Source organism: Parasteatoda tepidariorum, chromosome X2 (assembly GCF_043381705.1).
Source record: "Parasteatoda tepidariorum isolate YZ-2023 chromosome X2, CAS_Ptep_4.0, whole genome shotgun sequence".
In the NCBI taxonomy this organism is placed as follows: Eukaryota; Metazoa; Arthropoda; class Arachnida; order Araneae; family Theridiidae; genus Parasteatoda; species Parasteatoda tepidariorum.
Window position 1 is genome coordinate 46,093,869 of NC_092215.1, and position 27,451 is coordinate 46,121,319.

At 28.3% G+C, this 27,451-nt stretch overlaps 2 protein-coding genes across 7 annotated transcripts in view; one reads left to right on the forward strand and one right to left on the reverse strand.

Annotated features, from left to right (window-relative positions):
* LOC107438138 (serine-rich adhesin for platelets) overlaps positions 1-14,704 on the forward strand; it is a 113,272-nt gene extending 98,568 nt beyond the window's left edge. For all 6 annotated transcript variants that reach the window (XM_071188228.1, XM_016050338.4, XM_016050341.4 and 3 more), the window contains 8 exons: positions 857-965; positions 2,022-2,186; positions 4,744-4,832; positions 7,218-7,281; positions 7,381-7,496; positions 8,995-9,382; positions 9,505-9,669; positions 14,278-14,704. In XM_071188228.1, the coding sequence (XP_071044329.1) occupies positions 857-965; positions 2,022-2,186; positions 4,744-4,832; positions 7,218-7,281; positions 7,381-7,496; positions 8,995-9,382; positions 9,505-9,668 (1,095 nt within the window). In that variant the 3' untranslated portion in view covers position 9,669; positions 14,278-14,704. The remainder of the gene's footprint in view (positions 1-856; positions 966-2,021; positions 2,187-4,743; positions 4,833-7,217; positions 7,282-7,380; positions 7,497-8,994; positions 9,383-9,504; positions 9,670-14,277) is intronic.
* Positions 14,705-18,121: 3,417 nt separating this feature from the next.
* Positions 18,122-27,451, reverse strand: part of LOC107438137 (formin-J) — a 60,613-nt gene continuing 51,283 nt past the window's right edge. Inside the window, exons 15-17 of the mRNA XM_071188040.1 lie at positions 25,173-25,266; positions 24,645-25,098; positions 18,122-22,584 (exon numbers count right to left, since the gene is read on the reverse strand). Of these exons, the coding sequence (XP_071044141.1) occupies positions 19,419-22,584; positions 24,645-25,098; positions 25,173-25,266 (3,714 nt within the window). The 3' untranslated portion in view covers positions 18,122-19,418. The remainder of the gene's footprint in view (positions 22,585-24,644; positions 25,099-25,172; positions 25,267-27,451) is intronic.

Here is a 27,451-nt window from a genome sequence, read left to right on the forward strand (position 1 = left end):
TTCCAAAAATAGAACATTAGTTTTTATAGTAAAATTTCAAATATGTCTAACAGAGAGTTATATTATCCCTTTAAAAGCTTGAAAGTATTGTTGTCATATTGTAAAAATTGCATTTTTGGTAAACTATATTAGAAGCAGAATTAAACTTTACAAATTATATAAAAAATCTCAAATTCATAAAAAAACCAAATAATTATAGAAACAAAACCAAATTAAATGGAAAGTATACTTTATAATGTAAATTTTAAGTGCATGAAAGTTATTCAGATTTTAATTGCTCATTAAATTTAAACTGAAAATCTGTGTTCCCTTTTTGGAACATTGACATGTAAAGGGTTAAAGATTTCCTTTGAATAATATTTTTTCTCAGTAGTGCAAACAAAATTGTAAGTACATTTTATTTTAGAATTACTCTAAATTTTTGAGATTTTTTTTCCTGATTTGTTCTTTGTGTATTGACTGCAGTAATTTCACTTTATATTTTAATTGAAAAGCTCATACGTGAATTATAAAAAAAATTTAGTGCTTTAATTTCTATTGCATAACTGACTTACTAGTAAAATCTTTTATTAATGACCACCATTGAATCATAAATAATCATTTTATCTTTTCTATATATCAAATGCAATTTGATTAATTGAGTTATATATACTTTTTTAATTAATTTGAACATTTTCTAAGGATTACAAAAGATCTTTCTACCAGTTTTCCCCAAAATTGTCTCTTCACAAAAGTTGTTTGATTCCATATTTTCTTGAATAGTGGAATAATTATCATTTTAGTTAAAGTTTTATTAAGTATTTGAAATAATTTTAAATTGTTTTTATTTGTAAATTTTTCTCATTTTTCCTGTTAGCCATTATCATTAACTCGCTCAAGCTCAACAAAGCGAATAAAGAAAGAATTGTGGCGTCGACGATCTGACTTTTTAGGGCTTGACTCAACTGAAAGTGGTATTGATGTTGGTAAGTAAAAATTATGAGAGATGTATCAGTTATCCAATAATTGTATCAGTTATCTAACAATTACCTAGTACTCTGCCCATCTGGCCAGATATTTATTACCCCAATCTAGCAAAAAAATTTCACTACCTGATACTGGGTAACCAGACCCGACCAATTTTACTGACCTCCCAGTACCAGATGACTCTCATTTATGTTCGAGAAAACCAAATTCTGAATTATAGTAACTTTTAAATTATTCATATATGTAGTAATCCATGTATTTCACCAGTTTATTAATAATCAAGCTAAAATAACTATTTAGGCATGGTATATTTTACTTTTGAGTTGAATTTTAATTCAGAAAAATATTGATAAAATGAACGCATCTGGGACAGAAAAATATGTTCACTTAAAAAAGGAGAATGTAAAAATTCAAAAATGTAATGCTAAAAACTATTTTAACTAAATAATATATTTAAATAAATATAAAATTAAGAATTACAGTGATGTTTCTTTATAGTTAATAAAATTATCATGAAAAAAAATTTGATTTATGTACTTTACTCCCAAACTAAATTTACTTTCAGTAAAGAATAGATAGAATAATATGCTTTTATTATTTGGATTTATAGGCTTATCATTTTATAGAATTATAATCAACAACACTTGCAAACAGAGCATAAATATTTTATTACAAACAACACAGTAATTATTCAATAGCTATTGCAATAATTTAAACTTAAATGAAGATAAATTTCCTTGTAAGTAACAGCACATGTTAAAACTGTGGTATATAAATATATAACACATCCTGATTTGAGTTCAAAGAGTTTATCACAAATTATGATTTAGGAATTATAAACTAGGTGTTATTATCAATTATGTTATGTATTAGTGCTATTACCATTTTATCTTTTACTTATTTGTATATTTAATAAATTATGTTTTTTTTTTTATTGAAATTGCCTATATGCTGTAAATTTACTGAGCTTTTAGCTTTCATTTTTAGTATTTACTGATTTCTTTAACTTTTATGCAAGTTAAGTTTTTATCATAAAGAATAATAAAATATTTCAGACAACATTATACCCCCACCACCAGGATTAGAAGAAATTTTAAAGTTAGAACGTGAACAAAACCAATGGTTAGAGAAAAGATTGCTTATAGCTGAGACTATAGCTGAGACGGATTCATCTTTGTCAACTCAGTCAACTTTTGGAGATTCTCAAGATTTAGTGCCATGTAAATATTTATTTAACTTATTTATATTAAAATTTATTTATATTCTGTAAATGAATTCATATTTCAATTCAATTTATTGCATTATTTGTTGAATTACTTAACCATCTGGTGGTGTTGTAAATTGCTAAATTTCTACAAATGTTTTCACATGTAATAAAATGTTTCACATGCAAAAAGTGGGCAGACCAAAAGAGGGTTTTTGTTTAAACCTCAGCAGTTTCTTTACCCTTTGAAACTTTAAAGGGTAAGTAAAATGCTTTGTGATTTTAAATAAATGAGTATGTTATATTTAATTAATGCTATTTATTTTCTTGAGCTCACAAACTACATTTTTTTAAATAATTTTTTGCCTTAGCTCACCCATCTTTCTGTTTCTGAAATAATAGTAAACTAATTTTTTGTTCACATTCTTAAAGTATGTTTGTGCATTTCGATTTAAATAAGCTATTTCACTTACTAGAGGAAGTTGTGATTATTTAACCCTTTGTTAGGCACACTAACTTGAACCAAAATTTTAGTCAAAAAGCCATGAGGGTTGTTGTCAGTTTTGTATGCCCGAAATAAAGCAATCTGCTTTAAGTTTGTTTGAATTTTCTAATGTTTAAAGTAGTTTCTTAAGTACTGTATTGTTTAAAACTATTACAATTTTAGTAGTTTATATAATTTCCAAAATTAAGTGGGACAGTGTTTATCGCACCATACTTGAAAGAGTTAATAGCAGACTAGTAACTGTGTGAATTATATTGATTATATTGTGAGTATTTTTGTTAACTTTCTATGTTTTTCATTTTCAAACAAATATCTTTGTAATTTGGGCTAAAATTAAAATATTTATGCTTTGTTCATTTCAGAATTTGATACATTTTGTAGCTGATAAGTTTACATTTTCTTAAGGTATTACTAGTTAAAGATAGAAATATGTGTTTAAATCACTTTCTATGGATGACAAAACCTTCCAGAACTTTACCTTTTATAAATAAACACTGGTTACATGAACCCAAACCAAAACATAAATGTAGAGTTACAAGAATAAATTTTATCTTAATATTCTTGCATTGAAATAACCACTTTTGTCTAATTAGCAACAGTATAACAGTAAATATCCAAGCTTTTATCATGTACAGGCAAAAAATAAAGTATTTTTTCAAAAATTAATGTTACTGTCACTATCTAAATAAAAAGTTAGCTTTTTAAACTAATATATTTTTATGCTTAAACAAAGTTAAGCTGTTAGATTTGGATAAGCTTTTAGTTAGCCACATTGCATTTTGTACATAATGTTTCATCCTTATTGATCATAATATTTTAAAGCTTGGCACTGAAATTTTTAAAATGGGCTTATATATTTATAATAAACTAGTTGAGGAATTATCACCCACATTTCACTTTGAGAATATTTCACCTTTGTCTGGTTTATTTGGATCCCTATAGTTGCTTAGCAAGTGAGGAATTTGCCTTGTTCATGTGAATATAAGTGATGTCTTGTGATGTTTCCTTTTCCATTTTTTTATTTCTTTATTTTTAATTATTTTTTTATTTCTTTATTTATAATACTTAGTTTTGATTTGAACACTACAGTAATTTTAGGGAGATACACTGAGGGGTTTATGATTTAAAACTTTAAATATTGGTATGGCAGCCTATCTAATGGAGTAACCTATCCAATGATTTTTTTTTACTATTTGAGCTTGAAAATTACATTTTGCTGAATTGATTTTTTAAGATTTTATCATTTGCATGTTTGTGCATTTTCTATGTTAATAAGCCATTTCACTCACCAGATGAAATTGTGATTCTTAACCTTTTGTTGGGCAGACTAATTTGCAACAGTCTATTTTTATAATTTATGATCAATAAAAATTTAAATAATTAACAATGCAGGGGAAAAATGGTTTGCAAGAATGTAATAATAGCGCAACAGTCGCTCTCCCCTTTCATCAAAGAAGCCTTTGAGGAATTCCCTTCTTGCAACCAGTCCTGAATAGTCTCTTACAAGGATCAAGGGAAGCACTCTTCCCCATTTCTTCTACTGCAGGTATGAAGAGGAAAAAAGTGAGAGAAAAATATGCAAGGCATTCTCTTAAGCGAATCAGTGGGGTGAAATGCTATCTTGAAGGTTAATTTTATCCCCAATTTCAGCTGAAGGTCAACTTTATTATTTTTATTCCCAAAAATATAAAATTTTGAAATTTAGAAATGTTCGAGTAAAATGAGCACGTGAATAAAAGAGGAATGCGTGAACTGCTTTATTTATTCTTTATTTAATGTTTATTTTAATTATTTTTAGTTCTTTAATCATTTAATTTATTTGTAACTGGGATATTATGAATTATAATGGTAAAAGTGAAAATGTGTTTGCAATCAAGTTATGCTTTAAGTTTTCGCAGAATAAGATTATTTGTTTATTTTTTAAAAATTATTTTAACTGATTATCATTTGACAGATTTGTTAAAGTTTTGGAAATTTAAAGTTATTAAAAAAATGGAATGCGTTCATGATTGTTTTGTGTAGAACAATTTTGCACAAACCAAGATTTAATCAGGGAACTTTATTGCAGCTGAATATTCCTCAAGTTATTTGTTAGATGATGAAGAGAACTCTAAGCCTGATTTTGATCCAAGTAGTGAAAACTGGCAAGAAAATCTAGTAAGTTCTTCATATTCACTTCAATAAAATAGTATTTTAAATGATACTTATTATAAGTCAGTAACATTTTTTTAAATATACTAAGTGTGAAAATGAAAAAAAAATGCTACATGAAAGGTAAAAATAAAAATGCTTTTTAATAACTAAAAAAATTGGTAATAAACTGCCTATGTATATACTAAACCTTATCATTTATGCATCTTAACCCTTTCATGCAGAGTTTTCATTAAAAAAAAATTTCATACTTTTCTCATTATTTTTTGTTGTTAACTTAGGTCAAAATAAGTGAAAAATATTGCATTTAGCATTTTAATAATTTTTCTTTATTTATAGGAGTTTTAAATATTGTATTTAGCATATTGTATTTAGAAATATTGTATTTAGCATTTTAATAATTTTTCTTTAGTTATAGAGGTGCACAACCTTTTTGAATAAAGGGGCACTTATACCGCAGCTTGACACATGAAGGGCCACATGTTTAATTATTTAGACATGTTGACAGCAGTTATGATAATTTAAATATAAATTTCAGTGCTTTAGACACAATTTTTTAATCTGTCATCCTAGTAATATATTTGCATAAATTAAATTCTTCTAAATAATAAAATTCATTCAAAACTAAAGAATACCAAACTGATACTTTAAAAAAATGGCCCTGCCCCATAAAGATGGGGAAGAGTAATCTTTTTTTTCTTCATCACATCACATGACACAGTTTATTTTAAAATAAATTAACTGTAATATGTATGAATAAAAACAAAAAATTAGCATTTATTGAGATATATAAATGCAAATTAAATATTTTATTATAAGAAATTTTATAGAGTGTAAAATGATTTAATGATTTGAAGTAAGTTCAGTTTCGTAAATTTTTGACTTCAGAATATTTATATTTATTTAATTATGAGAGATTTTATGAATGTCAAATTTTAAATGTTTTTTTAGCACTTTTTTGAGCTAAAAAAAGTCAGACACAAAGTTGAAAACAGTAAACAGTTTAGAAACCCATGTTTAAATTTTTCATTTGATTGTTCTCGTGTTATAATAAAATTGTATGAAAAATATTCAGATTTAAAAAAAAAACTGGAAATAAGTAGCAATAACTGTAAGGAAAAAGGATTAAAAAGTAGCCTGTATTGGCAATGAAATCTGTAAAAAATAAAGCACATCTAAAGTGATGATTAAAATGTGTGATTTGAAATTTGTGCAAGTCTTAATAATGTCATATTAAAGATGTCAAGATTAAAAAGTTGGGGATTTTCTAATTCATGTAGAAAAGTGTAGTAAGAGCTTAAAAAAATCAGAAAATTACTTATATTTACTATAAAATTGTCACATATAAAGCATGTCACAATTGATTATTAAAATGTGTGATTCAAAAATCGCAAGCCATTATAATGCTATATTAAAACTATCGAGATTTTCCAAAAACCGTGGAGCATTTAAATGTACAATTCCATTGGTGTATTAATATGTATCAAAATTATCCCTTTTTTAAAATAAGGTAGAAATACCCAGCATTAAGTACCGGATAATGGTATAAAATGAAGGTAAAATTGACTCAAACCCCTAGGTTATGAAATGCTACATTGGACACTAGTGTTCATTTTTGCATTAAGGGTAAAAATTTCCAAACATGCTTTACTTCCAAACAATAATTTTTCAAATTTGCTGTTATTTAGATCTAAGATAAGCAAATTCATCATTGATAATTTTTTAATTTACAAAGTCCATTATTAATACTTTTTTGAATATGAATAAAAAAAAATTTAATATAACTTTTTTGGAATTTGTGTTTTAGAACAAATTTAATTCCAAAAATCTAACTGATTTTTCTTAGTAACTGTTAAATTGCTTTCTATAGTTAAAAAATGCTTAAATATATTTTTATTTGTTGTTAGAGTGTTTGAAAAAATATATAAAAGGGACACTGGTGTCCCCTCTGCACCAATGGGTTAACTAGGATACAATAAAATGTGAGTAAGAAACAAAGTAGTATTTTAGAAAGAGTTGGTGGCAACTACTAACGAGGTACTGTTAAAGGGCTATAGATTGATTTGTACTTATATTTTATTATAAGTTATACCCTTTTACAGTCGTGGAATAGAAAAAATCTCTTTTTTTTTTTTAGAGAGCTTGAACTTATCTAAGAGTTTCAACTTTTTTTCTTCATATTTTATCGATGTTATTCACTACAACATTTTAAACAAGTCTCAGCAGAGATGAATTTCAAAAATTAATATTTCTTTGGCATTAATATTTAAGAAAATATTACTTTCCTTGTATTCAATATTAAATATTTGTAAATAGAAAGTAACATAGTTTTTATCTTGATATCTTAATAGATCTTGGATATTTTTATCATTATTTTTTAATTATTTATAGGAGGAAAATGTATTTGAATCTGATTATGACTCGTTCTCTACATCTGTTTCTTGTCCCATTCCTGGTAAGTTCTTATTAAGGGGAAATTGTTAGTAATATAGTAAAATAGTAACATAATTGTTCAAAATGAGTGTTTTGATGTTTTCTCTTTTATGTATTTCAGAGGAAAGTTCAAAAGTTAAAGAAAGTCCCCAACATAAAGCAAAACAAAATATTCAAAATCTCGGTGCTGCTCCGAAAGCAAAAATAATGGATAGTAACAAATGGATTACAGAGAGGGTATGACAGTTTTTTTTTTTACTCTTTGCGGTTTTCAACTATCTCTAAATGCAAAAGATCATTAACACGTTGCATGATACAGTATGTTAGACAACTAAACTATTCAAAATTTGGTTATTCATACCTTTTTTTTAATATATTTTCGATGGTTTCTTATTGTTGCTATTCTGCATTTCTCTTTAACAAATTAATCTTTAAACAGTACATGATTTAAATATTTTTTGTTCTTCTCTACTTTTTTGTTCTTCTCTACTTTTTTGTACTTTTTACTTATCTTGATTCTTCCAAAAATGTGAAAGCAATTAAGTAATAGATTTTAAGTTTTTTTTCAAACTTTCTCTTGTAATTCTAATGTTTTTGAAAATTAGTGAATATTAAAATGTTAAGAACCAACATTTATGGAAGTAATACTTAATATATCAATGATTGTAAGAGCATATTCTAAAATAACAGAAAGGAGTATAAAAACTAATATGAATATTTTGAATGAAAAATCTGGCATGACAGTCATGTAAAACAGATTTGATGATTTTGTAATCCTTGTCACTTCACATTCTAGTGTGAACTGATGTTTAGTGTTGTTAAATGTTAACATAACAATTTTTAATATAGTACTGCTCATATCTGACTTTAGTCCTATAGCCTATATCAAAGAGATCTGGACTAGCATGTTAAGAATAGTAGTCACTTGTTACCTGAGTCATAAAAAAATGGTAGCCTTTTTGAATCTGTTTGGCAGCCACACTAAGATAAGTGACACACAGCACCAAGGTTGTTAATATAGTCTTTGAGAAAAAAAAATGTTTTTTTTTTATTTGAAGCAGTTTTTGTTTTTTAAATCATTATGCAGCAAAAAGTTTCCCCCCTACTAGGTTTTTCAATAACTATAACTCATTTCTGTTTACAATTAAACGCAATATTCTTCTCATAGATTTCAGCAATAAAATGACTTTTTGTAAAATAATTGGTAACAAAATTTAAAACTTGTAACTGATGGACGTCATACAATAATGTTAAAAATGCCGTCAATATTCTTTGGTAGTCACAATGTTGATCAGCATTAATCAAGGATATAACAATATCCATGCGCTACTTGAGAATCTAGAGTCTCTACTCAGACATCAATTTAGTTTGACACTAAGATATAACTAATCATACAAATCATATTTTCTTATTCAAACATTTCTTTCAATTACTGAATTGTTCAATTTCCCTTCTTTTCTCTCACCTATTCTTTAATCTGAATTTAGTAGCAAATGATAGATTTTAAAGAGGGAAATACAGTATTTATTACTATATCAACAATCAAAAATTGTCCTAATAATTTTCTCATTATTATACAATGGCTTTAAATCTCTAACTTTTTAAAACTAGATTTTTAATGTGTATAGAATTAATTATAATGAGAAATTATAATTCTAATTATTTTCTTTTTATCCTTTATGCTTCTTTCCTTTGGTGTTCTTAACTGAAAATAAATGTCAGTTTGTTTTTTCAGGTTGCATCTATTAGTAAAAGAGTGACTGAACCTCTTTTCCGACAAACTAGTTACGATCAAAATTATTGGATTGCACAAGATGCTGGTCGTAAGCACACAAGTCAAGTAGATGTTCCAAACAGAAGATATTCCATGACATCCCAATCGAATACTCATCCAGATGTCACATTACGTACATGGGATGATAGAGAAAGTGAATTTCAAAAGCAAAGACCACGATCTGCTCAATGGAATTCTTCTAATAGTAGAATTTCATACAATTCTGATTCATGTTTGAAACAAAGTGTATTACGCACACAAAGTCTTAATGATTATGAAGACATAGAATGTAGTTCTGATGTTCTAGAATCAGAGGTACACAAGTGCTCATGTTGTAAAGAAGGCCTCTGTAAGTATTCTAAGTCACAATGCAAAGTTGATAACTTATTTACCTTAGCATTAAAACTTTTTTTCTGTCTAGTATTGTGATTTTCTAATATACAATATTTTTCATACATTTTTTCTAACCAGCTGAAGGCTCAGCAATGGGAATTGAAGCCTTGAGGTTATACTTCCACATTGAATGCTTCCGCTGTTGCATGTGCCAAATGCTGTTAGGAAATGGAATGTGTGGCACTGATGTTCAAGTCAAAAATAATCAGCTTTATTGTCCTAATTGTTTTACAGTTGATTAAGGTTTGTCAATTTATTTCTTAACCATTGATTTGTTGCTCATGTTCTTAAAATATTTTTTTTAATTCAGAAAACTATATAAATGTACCAATTTACAGTCTAATAATCTTTACACATTCAGTAAAAATTAAAACTTTGTTAATTTAAAAACATTTATCTGATGTTAATTGGTCATGAATATACAGTTCAAAGAATTCAAAATCATGCACAAATGTATCTTTTAGATATTATTCTGCTTTCCTGGATTAAACTAATCAGTTATAGACCCAATATAAGTTTTCCTTGTCTGATTACTTCTTTTATTTGATCAGAACTTTCGCAAGACTCTGTGAAGCCCATGGCGAAAAAATTTTTGGAAGCTCTTTATTTTTGTCTTGTGGTGTACCTTGAAAAATGAAATACTTAAGACCTTAGAGTTTTGCTTTTATTATTGAAATAATTTTTTTTTCTTTCTTCAAATTTTTTACTCTTTAATTTCATACTTTATGTTTACAAAATTTGTAGAATGCATATTTCTCAGAAATGAGGAATTAAGCACTTAATATCCTTGTTTAAATTATTAAATTTTATTTTATTTTGATTTACATTATTTTCTATGTTATTTCCCAACAAATGTGATTTCTGCCCTCTTTTCTGTTTTCTCTATTATAATAAAATGGAAAGCAAGGTTTCCAAATTTTAACGATGAAAATTACTTTTTTTACAAACATAACATTTTTATAATTATTAAAAAGAAAAATTTCAAACATCATTGATGCAGTTGGCGAATGATCCACACCCCCACTCTTAAGACATTATACAAATCAAGTTTCTTGAGGCGTTCTCTGCTACAATTATCAAAATTCTTTCAATTTTATTTTAGGCACTCCATAACATTTTAATATTTACTTTATGTATTATGTATATGACATATTAGTTAAGATAATACTCTATGTTGGTGTACATAAGTACATTTGAAATTGTTTTTATTCTAAGAAGAAATTGAGCACGAGTGTTATAGTTCAAAGTTAAAATCTTTGCATTTATTATACAGAGAATTTATGGATAGCTGCATTTTTCATTTTTCAGATCAAAACTTATTTCATCTCACCTGCATCTGGTAATGTAACTAAGCCATTCTTGCAATTGCTTACAAAAGGAAAAATTTGGTTTAATGTATTTTTATACTTACTACTAAAAATATTCAATTATTTATTTGGTATCTTCAAGTCACATACAATTATATTCAATTTTATAATTGAGCAGACAAAATTGCATTAAACCTCATATTTGCCAGTTTTAGCTGAAACATGCACATAATCCAAGAGCTTGCTAATATAAAGATATTAATACACAGGGGTTGGACAAAATTATGAAAACACTTCTATCGGAGCTCATTTTTTCATATTTCCCGACAAATATTTAAAGTATTTTTTTATAACTTTGGAAATGTTAAGATCATGTGATTTGTCACACATATCAATGAAGTTTAAAGCTTTTAGAGTTTTCTTGGACCTGCAATAAATTACGAACGAAACGAATGTTTTTGAACACCCCATCCCAAAAAATATCACAATAAAATTGTGACTTGTATCAATTGTTTTGGTTATAATCTGTAATAACTGCGCAAAACTTCTTAAACTTAGCTTCAATATTCATGAAGATATAAACATTTTCATAAAAAATTAATTTTTTTTGCTTTACATCTGCAAAAACATTTATTAAAATTAAAAAAAACTTTAGAGTAATTTATAAGAAATAACAAAAATATAATTTTAAAATTTGAATACAATTAATTTAAAATCATGCAAAAAAAAAGCATTTAAAGTAATCCTTTCATATTGTGCAAATGTAAAAAACATTAAAACTTTATTTTCATCACAGCCCATGAAAAAATTCCATTCGACAACCTTGAAAATGTAAAAAGTTTCTATCAATTTTCTAAGTAGCTTTTGTACTTTTTTTTAAAAAGAAAGCTCTAAATTATAAGGAGTTTTCAACAAATGTTATTTTGCATCATATTGCAAAATCTTATAATTAATTATCCTACAATGATGGTTCAGACAAAAAAATTTGAAGCTTGCAAGAAATCTTGTGAAATAAAACAGATTTTTATAGGGAGTAGTACTTTATAAAGCAAATGTCATTTTTAATGAATCCTATTTAACAGTACAAAATATACTAATATGTAGAAAACTCCTAACCATTTGCAGCTTTCTCTTCAAATTTGCAAACACTACTTAGAAAACTGCTTGTAACCTTTTTAAATTTTCATGATTTTTAAATCAGATTTTTTTTCTTATGTTACCAAATGCGATTGAGAACAAAATCATGTGGGGGGAAATTAATGTTTCCCGCACTTGCGCATTGTGAAAGGATTATTTTAAATGCTCATATCTTGTGCAATTTTTCACAAATTATTTTCAAATTTTAAAATAATTTTTTTATTGAAAATTACTCTAAAATTTTTGTTTAATTTTATTGAATATTTTTACAGTTATAAAAAGACAACTTGAGGCAACAAAATTATTTTTTGATTAAAAAAAATATCCATATCTCTATGTGGTCTATGAAATTTTGTGCAATTATCTCATATAATAACCAAAGTAATTGATACAAGCTTATTGCTATAATTTTTGGCTAAAGGTGTTCAAAAATACGCTTTTTTCTGTCTTAATTTATTTCCAGTCCTTCAAGCCTCTAATAGCTTTAAAATTCAATGATATGCATGAGAAATAAAATGACCTAAACAATTCTAAGATATAAAATGCTTTTCTAAGAATTTCTTAGAAATATGGACAAATGAGTTAGCATAGAAGTGTTTCAAATATTTTGTCCAACCCCTGCATATCTAAAGTTATAATGTTTGATGAAGAGAATGGAGTGTTTTGATTTCAATGTTTACACTTCATGACTACCTATTTCCATGCATTTTTTAGTTTTGAATAAATCTTCTTTACTTTAATCCTTAACTGTTAAGGAAGTTGTTTAACCATTGAAGTTACTTAGTGATAACCACAGGTCATTCACTTTTACTTCCAATATATTCTATATTTAGTTGTTATAATTAAATAATGTACAAAATAAATCAACGGTTACTAAAGATGACTTATTAGTTGTTAGCAGGATGATTAAAAAACGACATTTTTAAAAACATAAGCAATAGAACATCTAGTTAGAATATGGTTACAGTTAGGATAAGTTTCGATAACAGTTAATTGCTAAAATTTAGATGCTTTGGTTAAGATTAAATTAATGGTCTAATACATACTATCTCGCTTTTTTTAATAATAAAAGTATAAAGCGCATATATAGGAACATGTGGATGGAATGCATCAATGCAAAATATATTTGAGGAATTAAATAAATGCAAATCATTAAGGAATATATTAATGTTCATTCATAGCGTTTAAACCAATGTGGAGGTTTAATTGTTTGGCCTGTTCGAGCTTGAATAGTGCTGCCATTGGAAAAATGTATTTGAGCTGTAGGAACAGCGTTAGAAACGATGAATAACTTAGTACAATTGGAATAAAACTAGGGGTATGTGGAAGTATCAGGATCACTGGAACAGCAATACTATTGTTGTTTGTGGAATTTGTGAACATATTTTCAGCTAATTATTTAGGGTTAATAGGTTGCTCAGGTTTTGAAAACTTCTAATATGAATATGATTTCTAGGATACACTTCCATTATCTGCTGTTGTGATGTAGGACCTAGATTGTTGTCCAACACTTGATATTTTCCTTTTTTACACCATCTATTATTAAGGCAAAACAATAGTTCTTGATTTTTTTCAGCGGTTGTAAATTATGAGAATGCAGATCACATTTATGTTGGCATTGCTGTCTCAAAAACAAGTTTCTTTCTGTTCTTATCACCTTTTCTGTTCTTGTTTTACAAGAACATATTATTCCATCATTTGCAACATGGCATGATTGAGGAGATGTATGACTGAACTAAATTTTTCTTTTAATATTTCATCTCAAACTCTCTCACTTGCTAACCTTTTTTTAACAAATTAATTAGGATAAAAAAAATTTAACTGAGACTTTTGACTTCTAAGAGACCCCGTTGGAACTTGGAGCTTTAGGCTTGGGCACGCTGGGCCGATCCTTAACCTTTTTCGGGACAGGCGAGTGATAAATGTAGTCGTGCAGAATCAGGATAGTTAAAAATAAAAAACGGTATCTTAAGTTTGGGCATAGCTAATTTGACAGACTTATTTTTACTTTCACTTTAAATCTAACACATCCAATCCTTGTGCGTTAAAAGTGTAACTATATAATTTTTAATTAAAATTAAGTAGTGGTGAATTAAATAAAATAAAATATTATTGCCTCGCCTACAAATAAACTGTTATAAAAATAGTTTGGCTACCAGTTTCATCTTTTTTACCCTAAATATCGACACCCTGAGAATGTATATATGACTCGCCCGACCCGTCTCAAAGAGGTTAAAAACGACTCTGGAAGTGCCTTTTTAAGTAGCCTTCAAAATACCATATTTTTTATACCCATTTAGTTAATTATCACACTTATTTATTTTTTGGAATGAAATTTTACATAAAATATGTTAAAGTTATCTTTATAATGTTTATATATTCACATTTTACTTTTTCTGACTTTCAGGACAAATCTAAACATTACGTATTTCCTAAATCATGCATGAGTGCATGAACTTCTCATTGTACAGATATGACTTAAAGATATATAATTGGATGAAAGTTGATTATTCTCTAGAAAGATTTCTGGACTGACTGATAAATTAAGCAAATGCTTGAAACACATTGAACTCAGCATGTGAAGAAATCTTGAAGATTAATCAATGGCATATTTTATTGAACTTATTAAATTATTAGTGAATTATAACATTATAAAAAATATGTACAACGCTGTTCTTTTTGTAGCTTTCATTGACTATGTTCCTGTAATATCACTATTTACATATTCAAAAATGTAAGAGCACTGTAAATGGCATTTTATGTGTTTGTGTGCTGCTGTTGTATTCTTGCTTTTAATGAAAACAAGTGAATACAGCAAATATATCAAAGTAAAAGTTAAAAAATTATAAATTATTATTGCCAACTAAAAAATTTTAATTTTTTTCTAATTACATATTATAAGTTAAATTAATTTTTTTGCTAGTTTTAAATATAATATAAATATATCTAATAAAATTAAATATAAATTGTATTAAAATATTCTTATTTAATAATTGGGTTTAAATGATATGAAATTAAAGTTTAAATTATTTAAACAGAATGGGTTGTGGAATTCATAATTAGCCTTTACTTTGAAATGCATTAATGAAATTATTTTCAAATACATATATATTTTTTAAATTTAATTTTTTTTATTGTTAACTTCTTTGAACAACATCTCTTCTTTAATATAAACTGTTTTGTTACTTTGTCTATTCATAATGAAATAATAGAATAAAATAATTTTAAACTGTTTTAACTGAATAAATTTTAACATTAACTTACAACTACATATGGCTTTATGACAGTTTTTCTAGCACAAATTTTACTAGTCTTATTCTTTCTGCAAAAAGAACAAGATTTATGCAAAAAAAATTAGGTGTTAGAATTTGATACAATTTTTTGTGCATTTATAGATGAAATGTAATAAAATATTTTCTAGATTCCTAATTGTGATTTTAAAAAATAATTTCTTGTTATCAAAGTGATTTCTGTAATATATACTGCATGTTTGTTTTTAATTTTGTGGTTGTGGAAGAAAGATTTAATAATTTATCTATATCTTTAGCTTATTAAATATAAATGCACTTTCCTTAAACTTTGAGCAGCTATAACCTACGATGTTTGATTGCTGAAATCCAGTGTTCCATGATAATTTATAATTATTTGTTCTACAAAAGATATATTTATTTTTAAATTTGGGAAATGATAATGAATGAGCTAGAGAAAACAAGAGATTTTGAATTAATAATGATTGTTTAGTATTTATTTTAGAAATTTTTTAAAAATATACCTCTGAGAAATTTTTATCAAATTTTTACTTCAATCAATTTTGAAAATTGTTATTCCAAAAGTTTATAAAATTTACCTGTGCTTTGTAGCTTTTTTTAAACACTTGTTTTATGGTTAACTTTGTATCAATTTTTAAAAGTAGTAACTGTCATAGAAGATGTTTAATTTATTTGACTTTGTACAAGCAATTTTACTTTATCAAAAAAAAATATTTGGCATATTAGTAGTAAAAACTTATCTCTCTTTAAATTTTTTATTTAATAACAAATATATAAGCTATTAACGTTTATGATAGAATACTTACTACTTTACTGGGCATCCTTTCCTGTTAAGTTTTCATAAATTTTTCTTTATAACAACTATTCAGACAAATGAAAAGCAAAATCAAAAGGTGCTTGATTTCTATACTTCCCCTAAAATATTTATTTGTAATTATGATCTTGGTTCTGTTTGTCTAAGTTTTTATCTCCATCACAGCTCTTATTTAAAGTTTTATTTAATTATTATCTTAGCACAGATCTTATCATTATTGTCAATGTTCTAATATCTGTACTAAATATAGTTATCTGATCCCTAACATTGATGATTTTTATTATTACCTTAAAATTGTTAATGTCCCTTATATTTGTTGTAGATTAAGTTTTTCCTTGTATAAGCAAACATTAATTTTAATTATTATTTACGTTTATTTTAATTTATGCCTTTACATATATTGACAAATATACTTTGAATTAAATAAATATGTTTGGCATATTACTTGTTTTCAAATTTAACCATCAGCAAATGTTTAACATTGTAGTTGTTGCTTTTTTAAAACTTTTTTTTTTTACTTTTTTGTTGCATGATTTTTGTTAAATGTTTTATAAGGATATAATCAAAACATTTTCGTATTCATTTCAGCTATGCATTTCGTTTTTTTAAATTAAAACATGATTTGTTATTGTTTTATCTCTTGCTGTATTATGTGCTCATTAAAATTTTAAATGACTTTTCTATTTTGACCAATTTTAACACATGGTCCAAAATTAACTGAAGTTTAAGTACTGAATCTTTTAATATCAGTAATTCCATTTTATTTACATAAACAATTTTTAACTGTATAGATGTTGATCAAAATTTTAAATGAAACATTTTATTATACATTTTATGTGAGGAGTATCTACTCTATTGAGTTATGTAATGTTTTGATAAACGAAATTTGGATAATAAATTTCTTTCATTAAAACTGTTGAAGTTTCTCATTGTGGTATAAAAAGACAATAGATTAAATACATTGCTAATATTTTTTTTAGTTGAAATGAAAGTTTTAAAGAAAGGTTAGTTTTTGGTTTCATTCACACACATAAAAATTGATTTTTCTCAAATGGAGCAGCTTTTTGCAAAAGAAAATTGAAATAACTTGTTTCATAAAAAAATTGCAACAAATTCTGTTAAGAAAAAATTTTGAATTTTTTTATGCATTTTAATAATATTGCCAACTACCTGAATCTCACAAAATAGGCCTTCTTTTGGTTCATACTGACTTTACAAGATGCCCTTCTCACTATTGCCTTGTTTCTTTTGCGTTAAACATACATCATCATTTAATTTTGTTACTTTGTTTAATTTATAATAAGTTTTAGTGTTTAGTATTTTTATTAATTTCAAAAAGCATTGCAAAAATTTTAATTATTAGATATACAAAATTCTTACTCTTAAATGATGTCATTTTATGCTATAAAAAAATAGTAAAAATTTGTTTGAAATCATTAAAGAATTTTTGAAAAATAATTTTGATGATTTTTTATAATATAATAAGAAGGTTGCATTATAAAATTTTCATTTCTTGAAATCATTAACATATTTCCTTTTTTTGGAATTGGGTGTTAGTATTTAAAATTACATAATTTTTAATGGTGAGAAAAAGTTTTTGCAATTGAATTGAGGGTTTTTGTGCAAGTAACCAGATAAGAGTACAAATTTCAAAATAAATTTTCATTATTAACTGTGGATAATATAGCTGTTTTGATTAGTGTATGATTTGGGCATAAATGTAACATCAATCCTTTCTTGTGTGTTAAAAATGTAGTAAAAAACTACTTTAATCCTATTTTCTGTTTTCTTTTGTCTCTTTTTCTTACTGACAATTTGTAAAGCGGAATTTGCCATCATTTTTCCAGAGAAAATTTGCTTATCTTTAGATAAACATAAATTGTTGGATTTGCATAAATATTTGCAGAGAATTGGCATGATTACTTATAGTCTGGATTAAATTTCTAGTCACTAATTATGTTTCCTTGTTATGAATGCAAATAATTGATTATTTGTAATTAATTGCCTTTAGTAGTCCAACTTTGTATGAAATCTTAAAGTGAATTGGTTATTAGATAATTAGTGCAAAAAGTACTAAAGTCAAGTTTTACCATGTTAGTTTAAAAGAATAGAGAATTTGTGAAAGATATGTTGCATAGAAACAACTGAAGTCACTGCATACTCTGTAATTATAGTTAAGAAAATAATTTATTTTACTTAAAGTACAGTTTTTGACACTTGAACAGCACAGTTTAAAAATGAACAGATAAACTTGATTAATATATAAAGATGGAGGGAGATATGATTTTAAGTCCTGAAGAACACTTATGCACACACTAAGTCACTTGTATTAAGTGTTTTTTCTTGAACTTTCGTTCTAACTGTCATACACTAGTAATCAATGGATAATTGTGGTATGCTGATAAAAAATATAAAGTGGTGATAATTTTTACATTTAGACTGGAGGTAATTTAGTTTTATTTAAAATTATTATTCACAGCACAGTTTAGGTGTATTTATAAGTCTTTTAAATTATTAAAATGATGCGTTTCTCAGGAAGGTCTTATTCTTACTAAGAGGTAATAATATAATACAATTGTGTCTTCCTTCCACTGTACGAAGACGATTGACCTTCGAGGTGAGTTCCCTTCGATGGTAGGGTGTCATTGTGCTGAAAAGTTTAACCAGTGTAAAGTTTCCAGTCCATTTTTACGTAATCTCCATTTTAACTATTAGATACGTATGGCGTTTAGTTGTCTTCTTATGGTGGACAGACAATACAGTTGTCAGTACACTACGACCCATGTAGATGACAAAGGCAAGAATATTTAAGTATTTATTTTTGTTTATCACCTAATTCAGATAAACATGTAATTTTGTCTTTTTCCAAAATGTGAATATTAAAAAAAAAACCCGCGTTACTTGCGTACTTATATTCTTTGTTAAATTATTCTTATCTTAACAGTCATTAGCATTTTAACTATCCTTTCCTTTAACCCTTAAACAAACTAAATAAACAAAATTTCGAAAATTAAAACATTGAGGCATTCAGCTAATTGATGGCGTAATTGAGATCTCCTTTTAAGTATAGAAAATCTTTCTCAAAGTCAAATCTTAGAATATGTAAGAAATCAATAGTTTTATTCAAAAATGAAATTGGAATAGCTTGAAAAAGGAAAAAATAATTTTAATGTTTATCTGAAAGCTTAACTATTCTTGGTTTAGCTCTGCTGTGAGCTATTTCAATTTTTGTTTTAAAGAGACTTCAGTTGAGATTTGGAATTCTTTTGATCTTGTAAAGGTTTTGAAACAATTGTTTTAGCTATAAAAGCTGGTGTGGCTTTAATGAAACCACAAGGTCTAATAAAGTTTTACTGGATTTGGTTTTGCAACTGATTTAGCATTCCAAATTTATCTCCCAACAGATTTGTTCATTGGAATGTCTTGAGAAAGGAAATGTCAATTTCATGACTTACTTAAAAAAGTCTAAATTCTTGGTTTAGCTTTGTTTTGTGGCATTTCATTTTTTATAGAAAAAGATGACTTTAATTGAGGTTTGGCATTCTTTTGATCTTGCGAAGGTTTTGAAACAGTTGTTTTAGCCGAAGAAGCTGATGTAGCTTTCATGAAACCGCAAGATTTATCACTTGAAGTTCTACGTACTACTGGATTTGGTTTTGCAGCTGTAACTGATTTAGCATTTGAAACTGATCTCATAAGAGGTTTATTCACTCCCAAAGTTTGTTTTGTTGGAGTAGAAGTTTTTGGTGGATTTGCTTTGCTTTGGGAATTTGTAGTAGTTGCAGTTGGATATAGCTTGTTCCTTACGGTAGCTGCTGTTTTATTCGTGTTAATTTTACTTTTTACAGGATTCCTTCTATTAAAACTTCTAACTGTAACAACTGATGCTTCACTAGATTTTCGAGACAAATTTAGACTTCGATCACTAGACCTTCTTGAAAGAGATTTATCGCTCCCTTTTCTACTAGGTGGATTAAAATTTGAAACTAAAGATTTTTCGCTTGATTGTCTGCTTTGTGATCGAGGGCTGCACATAGAGGAAGTTGATCTTGTTCTCTTAGAATTGTCAGACTTGGTAAGTCCAGACATAAATGTTTTATTCTCATCTGAAGGTGTGGGAGGCATTGATTGAGTCACGTCATAATTTTCATATCTTTTTGACCCCCTTAAGTTATTAGTCATCGATTTTATAGCTTTTGTGTACTCCGCTACTTTTTTAGTAATTTTTGGATTTTCTTCACTTTTATCAGTTTTTGAGTTTTTGTAATTTGTACCTCTTATTGGAGTGCGTTTACTTTCAATTGAATTGCGATAAGAGCTTTTATCATTTTGAAGTTTGGAAATCGATGGCCTTCTCGGTATTGATTGAGAATTCGAGTTGTTTTGCTTTGAGGTGGGCTTATCGGCCGCCGAGTTAGTTAATATTTTTGTGTTTGATTTCCGTAAGGACGCTCCTCTTTGTAAAGTTTTATTTACAATTTTTGCCCCTTTTTCATTTTGGGGACTTTGGCCTGATTTTATATTTAAATTAGATGGGCCTGAAATAGAATTTCTTTTTTCAATTGATTCTTTAATAGGAATCGCCAAGTTTTCTCTTTTATTTTCCATGTCTTTAACAACAGTTTTCTGAATGATGTTTAAAACTGCCGGAGGATCAGGTCTTGAGGACTCATTATTGATGGTTTCTATATGATTTCCTTTTGTTTGTCTCACACTTCGAGGTGAATCAGCTAAATCTGTATCATAATTTGAGCCTGCCCCTTGAGACGCAGCTTCAGAAAGTTGTGATTGGGTTTCTTCGAAGCCTTCATCTTTTTCTGATTCTTCTTTTCCTTTACTCTGTGTTGGATATGACTCGATAATTTTGGCATTATGAGTAACTGGGGTAGCATGGGCAATTTTAATGTTGTTCACATCAGGAACAAAATTTTCTTTCAATAATTTTGGTTCAGCCATTAAAGGTTTGTATTCATCATGAATTTTTCTACAAGTCACTTGAGTTAAATCTTGTCTTGGCCGTGATAATATCTTTTCTCTATGTTCTAATATAGGAGGGTTTGGTTTTTCTTCTTTTAAGCTTGCTCTCCTTTCTTGCAAAACTTTATCTATCTTTGGACAGGGAGAATCTTGCAAAAAATTAAATTTGCCGTCGGTTGCTGACTTGGTGGATGGAGAATTTGAATCAGAAGGTTCTGAGGGTTTTGTCACTTTAAGATTTTCAGTGAGAGAAAGTAATCTTTTAGAAAGTCTGGCTTTCAATGATGTGGAGGACTTTTCTTTTCTTTTTTGATCTTCAGCATTGTCATGATTTTTTACTTGTTCGGATACATTTTTTATATACAAATTTCCGATAGCTTTATTTTTATCATTATTCGAAATTTGTTCATCATGGCATATTTTAGATTCCTTGGGCAAGGTGTCTTTCAGTTTGGAATCAGAAAAAGTATCCTTTGAGTTTGTACTACTATTCGTTTTTTGTTTAATATCATCTCCAACATTATCATCTTTTTTAACGCCTTCTGTTTCGATTGCAATAGTCACAACACCATCTGCATTTTTTTGCCTGGGTCGCGTCCTTCGGGTCGTTTTTCTCATGAAGGAAAATCGATCAAAGTTTCCTTCATCATCTACACCAGAACTAATGTTCTGATTTTCATCTAATTCTGGTTTATCAATAGCATGTTTTTCTGATGGCGTTAACTGGGGTGGTGTTATGAGTGCATGATCATCGATTGAAGTTTTATTTTCGATTTTATCCATTTTATTAAACGATGGCTCACGCATACTTTGATAAAATCGACTTCGACCAACTGTTGTTTCTGGAGCAGCAGGTGATGTAATATTTCCAAATGTTTTATTTTTATTAGTGCTGACATTTTCAACATTTGGTTCTTTCATTACTGTTGCTTGTTCTGCTTCTAGTTTTGAGGTCTGGTATGGGTTAGGTATAGGAGAAGGTGTTTCTACAATCGTTTTATTCATAGTAATTTCATCTACAGTATTTGGTATAAAAAATTTATTTGAGTTTACATCATTTAATGGTTCCTTTTTATTTGCTGGATTGTAATGATCAACTTCCGGGCTACGTAAATAAAAACTAATGGTATCTTCACATTCAGGATCGGATTTTTGTTTTCTGCTTCTGTTTCGCCTTCGTTCATCATCAATTGATTCACTGCTATTAGCAACATTTAAAGTACTTTTTCGCCACTTTGATTTATCTTTCAATGGCATCGGTTCGTTCAATTCTGAATTCTTCTTATTTTTGGAACTTGATTTGTTGGAATATAATTCAGAATCGGTTTTTATTTCGCTTAAAATGGGTGTATTTTTAAGATTGTTCTTAAGATCATCATTTGCATCAGCTGAAGTAGATGATAAATCTAATTCTCTCTGTTCCATTTCTTGACGTTTCCAACGTTCTAAAGCGATTTTGTCCTTCAATTTCTTTTCTCTTTCTCGCTCTTTTTCATTTTCTTGTAACCATTCTTCAATTTTTAACCGCCATTGTTTTGGTTTATTGGCCTCGGGATCTAAATTAATAGGTTTTCTTTCAAGTAATGGTGAAGGGCCTGGCGATGCTGGGCGTTCTCTATCATTCAATTCTGCAGCAATCATTTCCGGTCTCCTTCTGAAAAATGATTTCAATGTATAATTATAAATAGTATTATAAATTATTAACATAATGATAACATTTTTCAGTATTCTTGCAAACTTTTGCAGAAATGCTATTCTAATATTCATGGAAATTCGTGTACATTATTTATGATTACGTGACTACAGATTGGAGATCTAAAAGATTCTGCAAAATTTTGCATATTTCTACAATACTGAAACACATTCTACGGTAAGGTATTTAATATAAGGTATTTATTATAAATTTTACTGAAAGCTATCCTTAAGAAAAAATTAAATTGAGAAGAATTTATTTAAATATTAGTAAAACTTAATGAAGAGAAAATATAATGAAATAAGAAACTTTGCGTAAGGCTTCTATTTTAGGGTAACGGTTCATATTTTAGCCATTTATTACAACTTATTTAGTAAACAAAACAGTATAAACAATACAATATACACCTTTTCTTGTAAATATACATGCGACATAAATTTAAGACTCAATAACGATTTTTTCCACTTCATAATAGATGTTTTTTTGATCTAAAGCTGTAACTCAAATTTGCGGTCATGTAATCAATAATGAACTTTCATAAATGTTAAAAGGGGTTTAAAAAATACATTTGCATTAATATTATGCGAGGGATTTTCAATGAATTTTTAATAACATTCTAAGGATATTTTCTTTTGCAATTATACGCTGAAATGCTCGTTTTCTTCCCAAATTAACACAAACGAGATATTACAGTAAATTTTTTTTCACTTATTATTTTCTATGTTATCCTACGGGTTAGGTATCTTTAAAAGTTTTGTGAGTAGGAAAAATATCTATATACTCATTTTTTTGTCAAGAAAACTTAAAATGCGTTTTACTCAAAGTTACATTTTTCTAGTCGGCCGATTTGATGACTTGAATAAATCTGCAGCTAATTTACACAATCTTCAGGTTTGAACTGATCGGCTTGCTATTTGCTTGCAAGATTTTGGGATGTAAAGAGTTCAATGCTTATCTTTCATTCTCTATTTATGATGTCGTTTTGCAATTTGTGATGTTTGTTTTGATCAAGATTTTTAAGCTGTTCTTTGTTGCAATTAATTATACATTAAAGGGATATAAAATTAAAAATATACAAGCAATTAGTTGAAGTTTGACAATCTAATCGCTAATATTCTTCCGAAACTTCGGGGCTCGAACCTGCAACCTTCTGTGAACACATTAGTTTCCTTACCATCTTACGAATTAATTCGCATCTGTTTCATCTATGCGATTTATCTATTTATTGTGACCAAGTTTGGGGGCAGATTTTACAGGCTCCTTCCTCAAAATTCCAAAAGTCTTATTTTCGTATTTTGCAGTATTTTTGAAGAGCTATTTCATTTTTATATTTTCTCGAATTTATATGGGAATTTTCTACACTTTTTAAAGCAAATAATCAGAATAAACAACATTTTTTATTAAGGTTTTTGATTTTGACTTGACACTAAGCAGTTGTGGACCCTGGGACAATTTTCCCTGATTCAATTCCCCTTGAGTACGGCATTAATTGGTACACATGCATACTTATGCGCTAAATACAAGGATGGGACCAAAGATAGATGCAGTATTGGTCAAAATAGTTTCCGTAGAAAGTAAGAGTACACGGTAGTTTGACATACGATACGTTCTCAGTGTGCAAGAGCAGAAAGGGTACGGAGTATCGCAGTTTGATCAAGTTCAGCAGCTTAGTGAAGACTGACGTCAAAAGTATCAACGCGTGATGGCCAGCAATCACGACTAATTTGATTGTGGCCAATAAAACTCAAACTAAGTTTTGTTCGAAACGAGGAAGAACGCAGTCAAGAATTAACATGTTCTATTTTCAGCAGAATAGTATGTAACTATATGTGTGTGGTGCATCAATACTCCACAGAATAGTTTATCTAAAGCTTCCGGGTTCTCTAATTCAAATCGTGGTTTGTTATTGAATTGTGTTTTGTCCTGCTACAGCGTTTGTCGTATTCGTTTCAGAACGAGCTAAATACATAATTTACATGTACCTTCTTGCAGAAGATATATTAAAGATAATTTATATTTACCTTCTTGCAGACCTTCTAATCAAGGCCCTGTCAAGGGATCCTCCATCTGGAACTTTTCCTTCCTGCTTCAAGAAATCAATAAGACTGTCCTCTCTATCTTCAGAGGATAGGCGATTTCGCCTTCGTCGTAAAGTGCTATTTGGTGTTATGTCAGGAGATTGAGTATCAATACCATCAGTATCTCCTATATAACCATTGGCATTTGAAGATCCAATTCTTCGTCTTATGATTCTTGGTGATGCTGTTGGATCTTCTTCAGAAGGAACACTGGATGTCAAGCTGTTCATACGGCAAAGTTCAGTTGATCCATCAGGTGACGATCGTTTTGCTTTTCCACGATTTGATTTTAAACTTCCAGTATCTACATAACGATGAAATCCACTTTTGATATCACCAAGAAGCATATCGATGATATTATCACTCTCACTTCCAGAGAAAGATGGTGGACGGTTTTCTACGAGAAATATTGTAATTAGTGATATAAAAATATAATTTGGATTTTAAAAAATATTCGGAAAATAGTTTTACCTCCAGAATTTTTCTTCTTCAGAGCTAATTGCTCTTCTCGTTGTTGTCTCCTAGCTTCAGCTCTTTTTTCTTGTTGTCGCCGTTTTGCATTTTCCTTTAGGAAAAGAGATCATTACTTATTTGTATTGCGTTTTTATATAAATAAAGGAAGAAATAAATCTATGCATATTTATACAAACATGAAATAATAATAATTTATATTACATTTTTATAAAGAAAGTATAGACATACATATACACTTGTACATATACACTTGTTAACTCCTTTGAAAGTTATACTTAAGGCAAAAAAAAACATGACCTTAACTAATCACACCATTTACTGAAACGCATTATCACCTTCTACCTATTTCCTACGTAGCAGAGAAGTGGGAATGCTTAGTATTCTCTTGAGTGAATAATATATTGGTTAGGAATATATTATTAAATAGCATAGAAACTGTAGCTTGTAGAGAGAAAACAATTGCAGATTTGAAATTTGCGACGCGAAAATATCTAAGATCCGTTCAAACATCTCATGCAACAGAAAACAAAAAATTTTGTTTCCCAATATTGAAATTAATGGTAATATATATGAACTAATATACAATAGACCACACACCAATTTGATAAACGCTCCAGCTATTAATTTCAGCAATAGGCTCTTTAAGGTTGGCGAAATTTTGTTTATTCACAGGAGAGAAAACGACTTTAAACTTCAGTCAAAATCTTAGTAATTTGGGTACCGATTCTCGATTAGTATGGTAAAACAATCAGATTTTTAAAACTCGAACTTTAGAACAATCACTATTTACCGCGGATTTCCTTCTAGTATTAGTTATTCCATTTATGGAAAGTTTAATCACGCAATCCAGGAAACCTTCAATTCCAAATTGAAAACAATCAAATTGTATAATATCGAATAGAAGTTTGGCTGGATTGCGTGTTTAAATTTTCTACAAATGGAATCAATAATATTAGAAGGAAGTTCAGGGTCGACAGTGGTAGCTTTAGCTGTTGATTATTTTACCCTATTTTTAGAAAATTAGTCCCCACATTGCTAAGATTTTGACTAATTTTCACCCTATAGGCGAACTAAATTTCATCAATCTTAAAGACCCTATGGCTGAAATTAATAGCTAAGACATTTATAAAATTTCTTGTTAGTGTGGTTTATCTTGTATTTTATAACTTTTATAATTCTTAACCATCCTTGAACAGCTAATCCAATTTTGAGTTTAAGACTACCAATGTTCAACTCTGCAGCCTTGTAATTTTGAACCCAATTCAGAAGAAAAGGGAATTCCTGGATTAAATATTGGGAGAAAATTGCCTTCATGGAGGGTTGAACTAACCCTCATTTGTGCTACATAGAGAGGAAACCACGAAAACCACCCAAGGTTATCCTGACAGCAAAGGGATTCAGGTGACTCTGACCCATGAACCGTCTACCACTGAAAATATTTAATGTCAGCCCTGTGGTTGGTGCGAGCCGGGTGCGAAACTCTTTTCAACCAGCCCTCATCGTTAGGATTCGAACAAGGCTCACCTCATTGGGAAGCGAGCGCTATATCCCCTGAGCACGTCACCACGGCCCCTCTATCGTATATTTTATAAGGATGGAACGATATAACAGTGACATGTTTGGTGAGAGCTGCCTTCTCGCAGTGGTCTCCGGAATGCATGTGACTAAGAATTAGATTGTTCTATGGTATAAAGTAAGAGTTAATTATAAATTCGGGAGTTTCCCTTCGGGACTTCCCCTTCTGGTCTGGCTGGCGCCTCTCAATGTCAAGAGGATTATGCAACTTCCTTTAATATTACAAGATGGTGGATGACGCAATGTTCGCAGTTGTTACACTATGGTATTGAAACCTACATATGAGTCGCTCAGAAGCTAATGCGGTTAAGTCCAAAACACAACAATTGAGTAAATTAATGTTTTTTGATACATTAGTTTTTAAAATTCCTGGTTTATTAATTTAATTAGAAAAGTGTATAAACTCTTTTTTCGAGGTGTAAACTCTGCAAAAAAACAAGATATGTACAGGATGTGTAAATAAAAACGTAAGTATTTATTGAAATAATGACAGCATCTTAAAAATTTTAGGACTTATACCTTTTGGCAGTTGAAAAAGATAGGAAATTTATGTCTTCTAGTATAAACGAACTTCGATTTTTCTCAATCATCACTAGATACAGTGACTAATAGAAAATAAACTGTTGGATTATTTCAAAAATTGTTTTTTACTTCAAAACTAGAGTGGCACTTTTCTTTGTTTTAGGAAATGAAAATAAAAT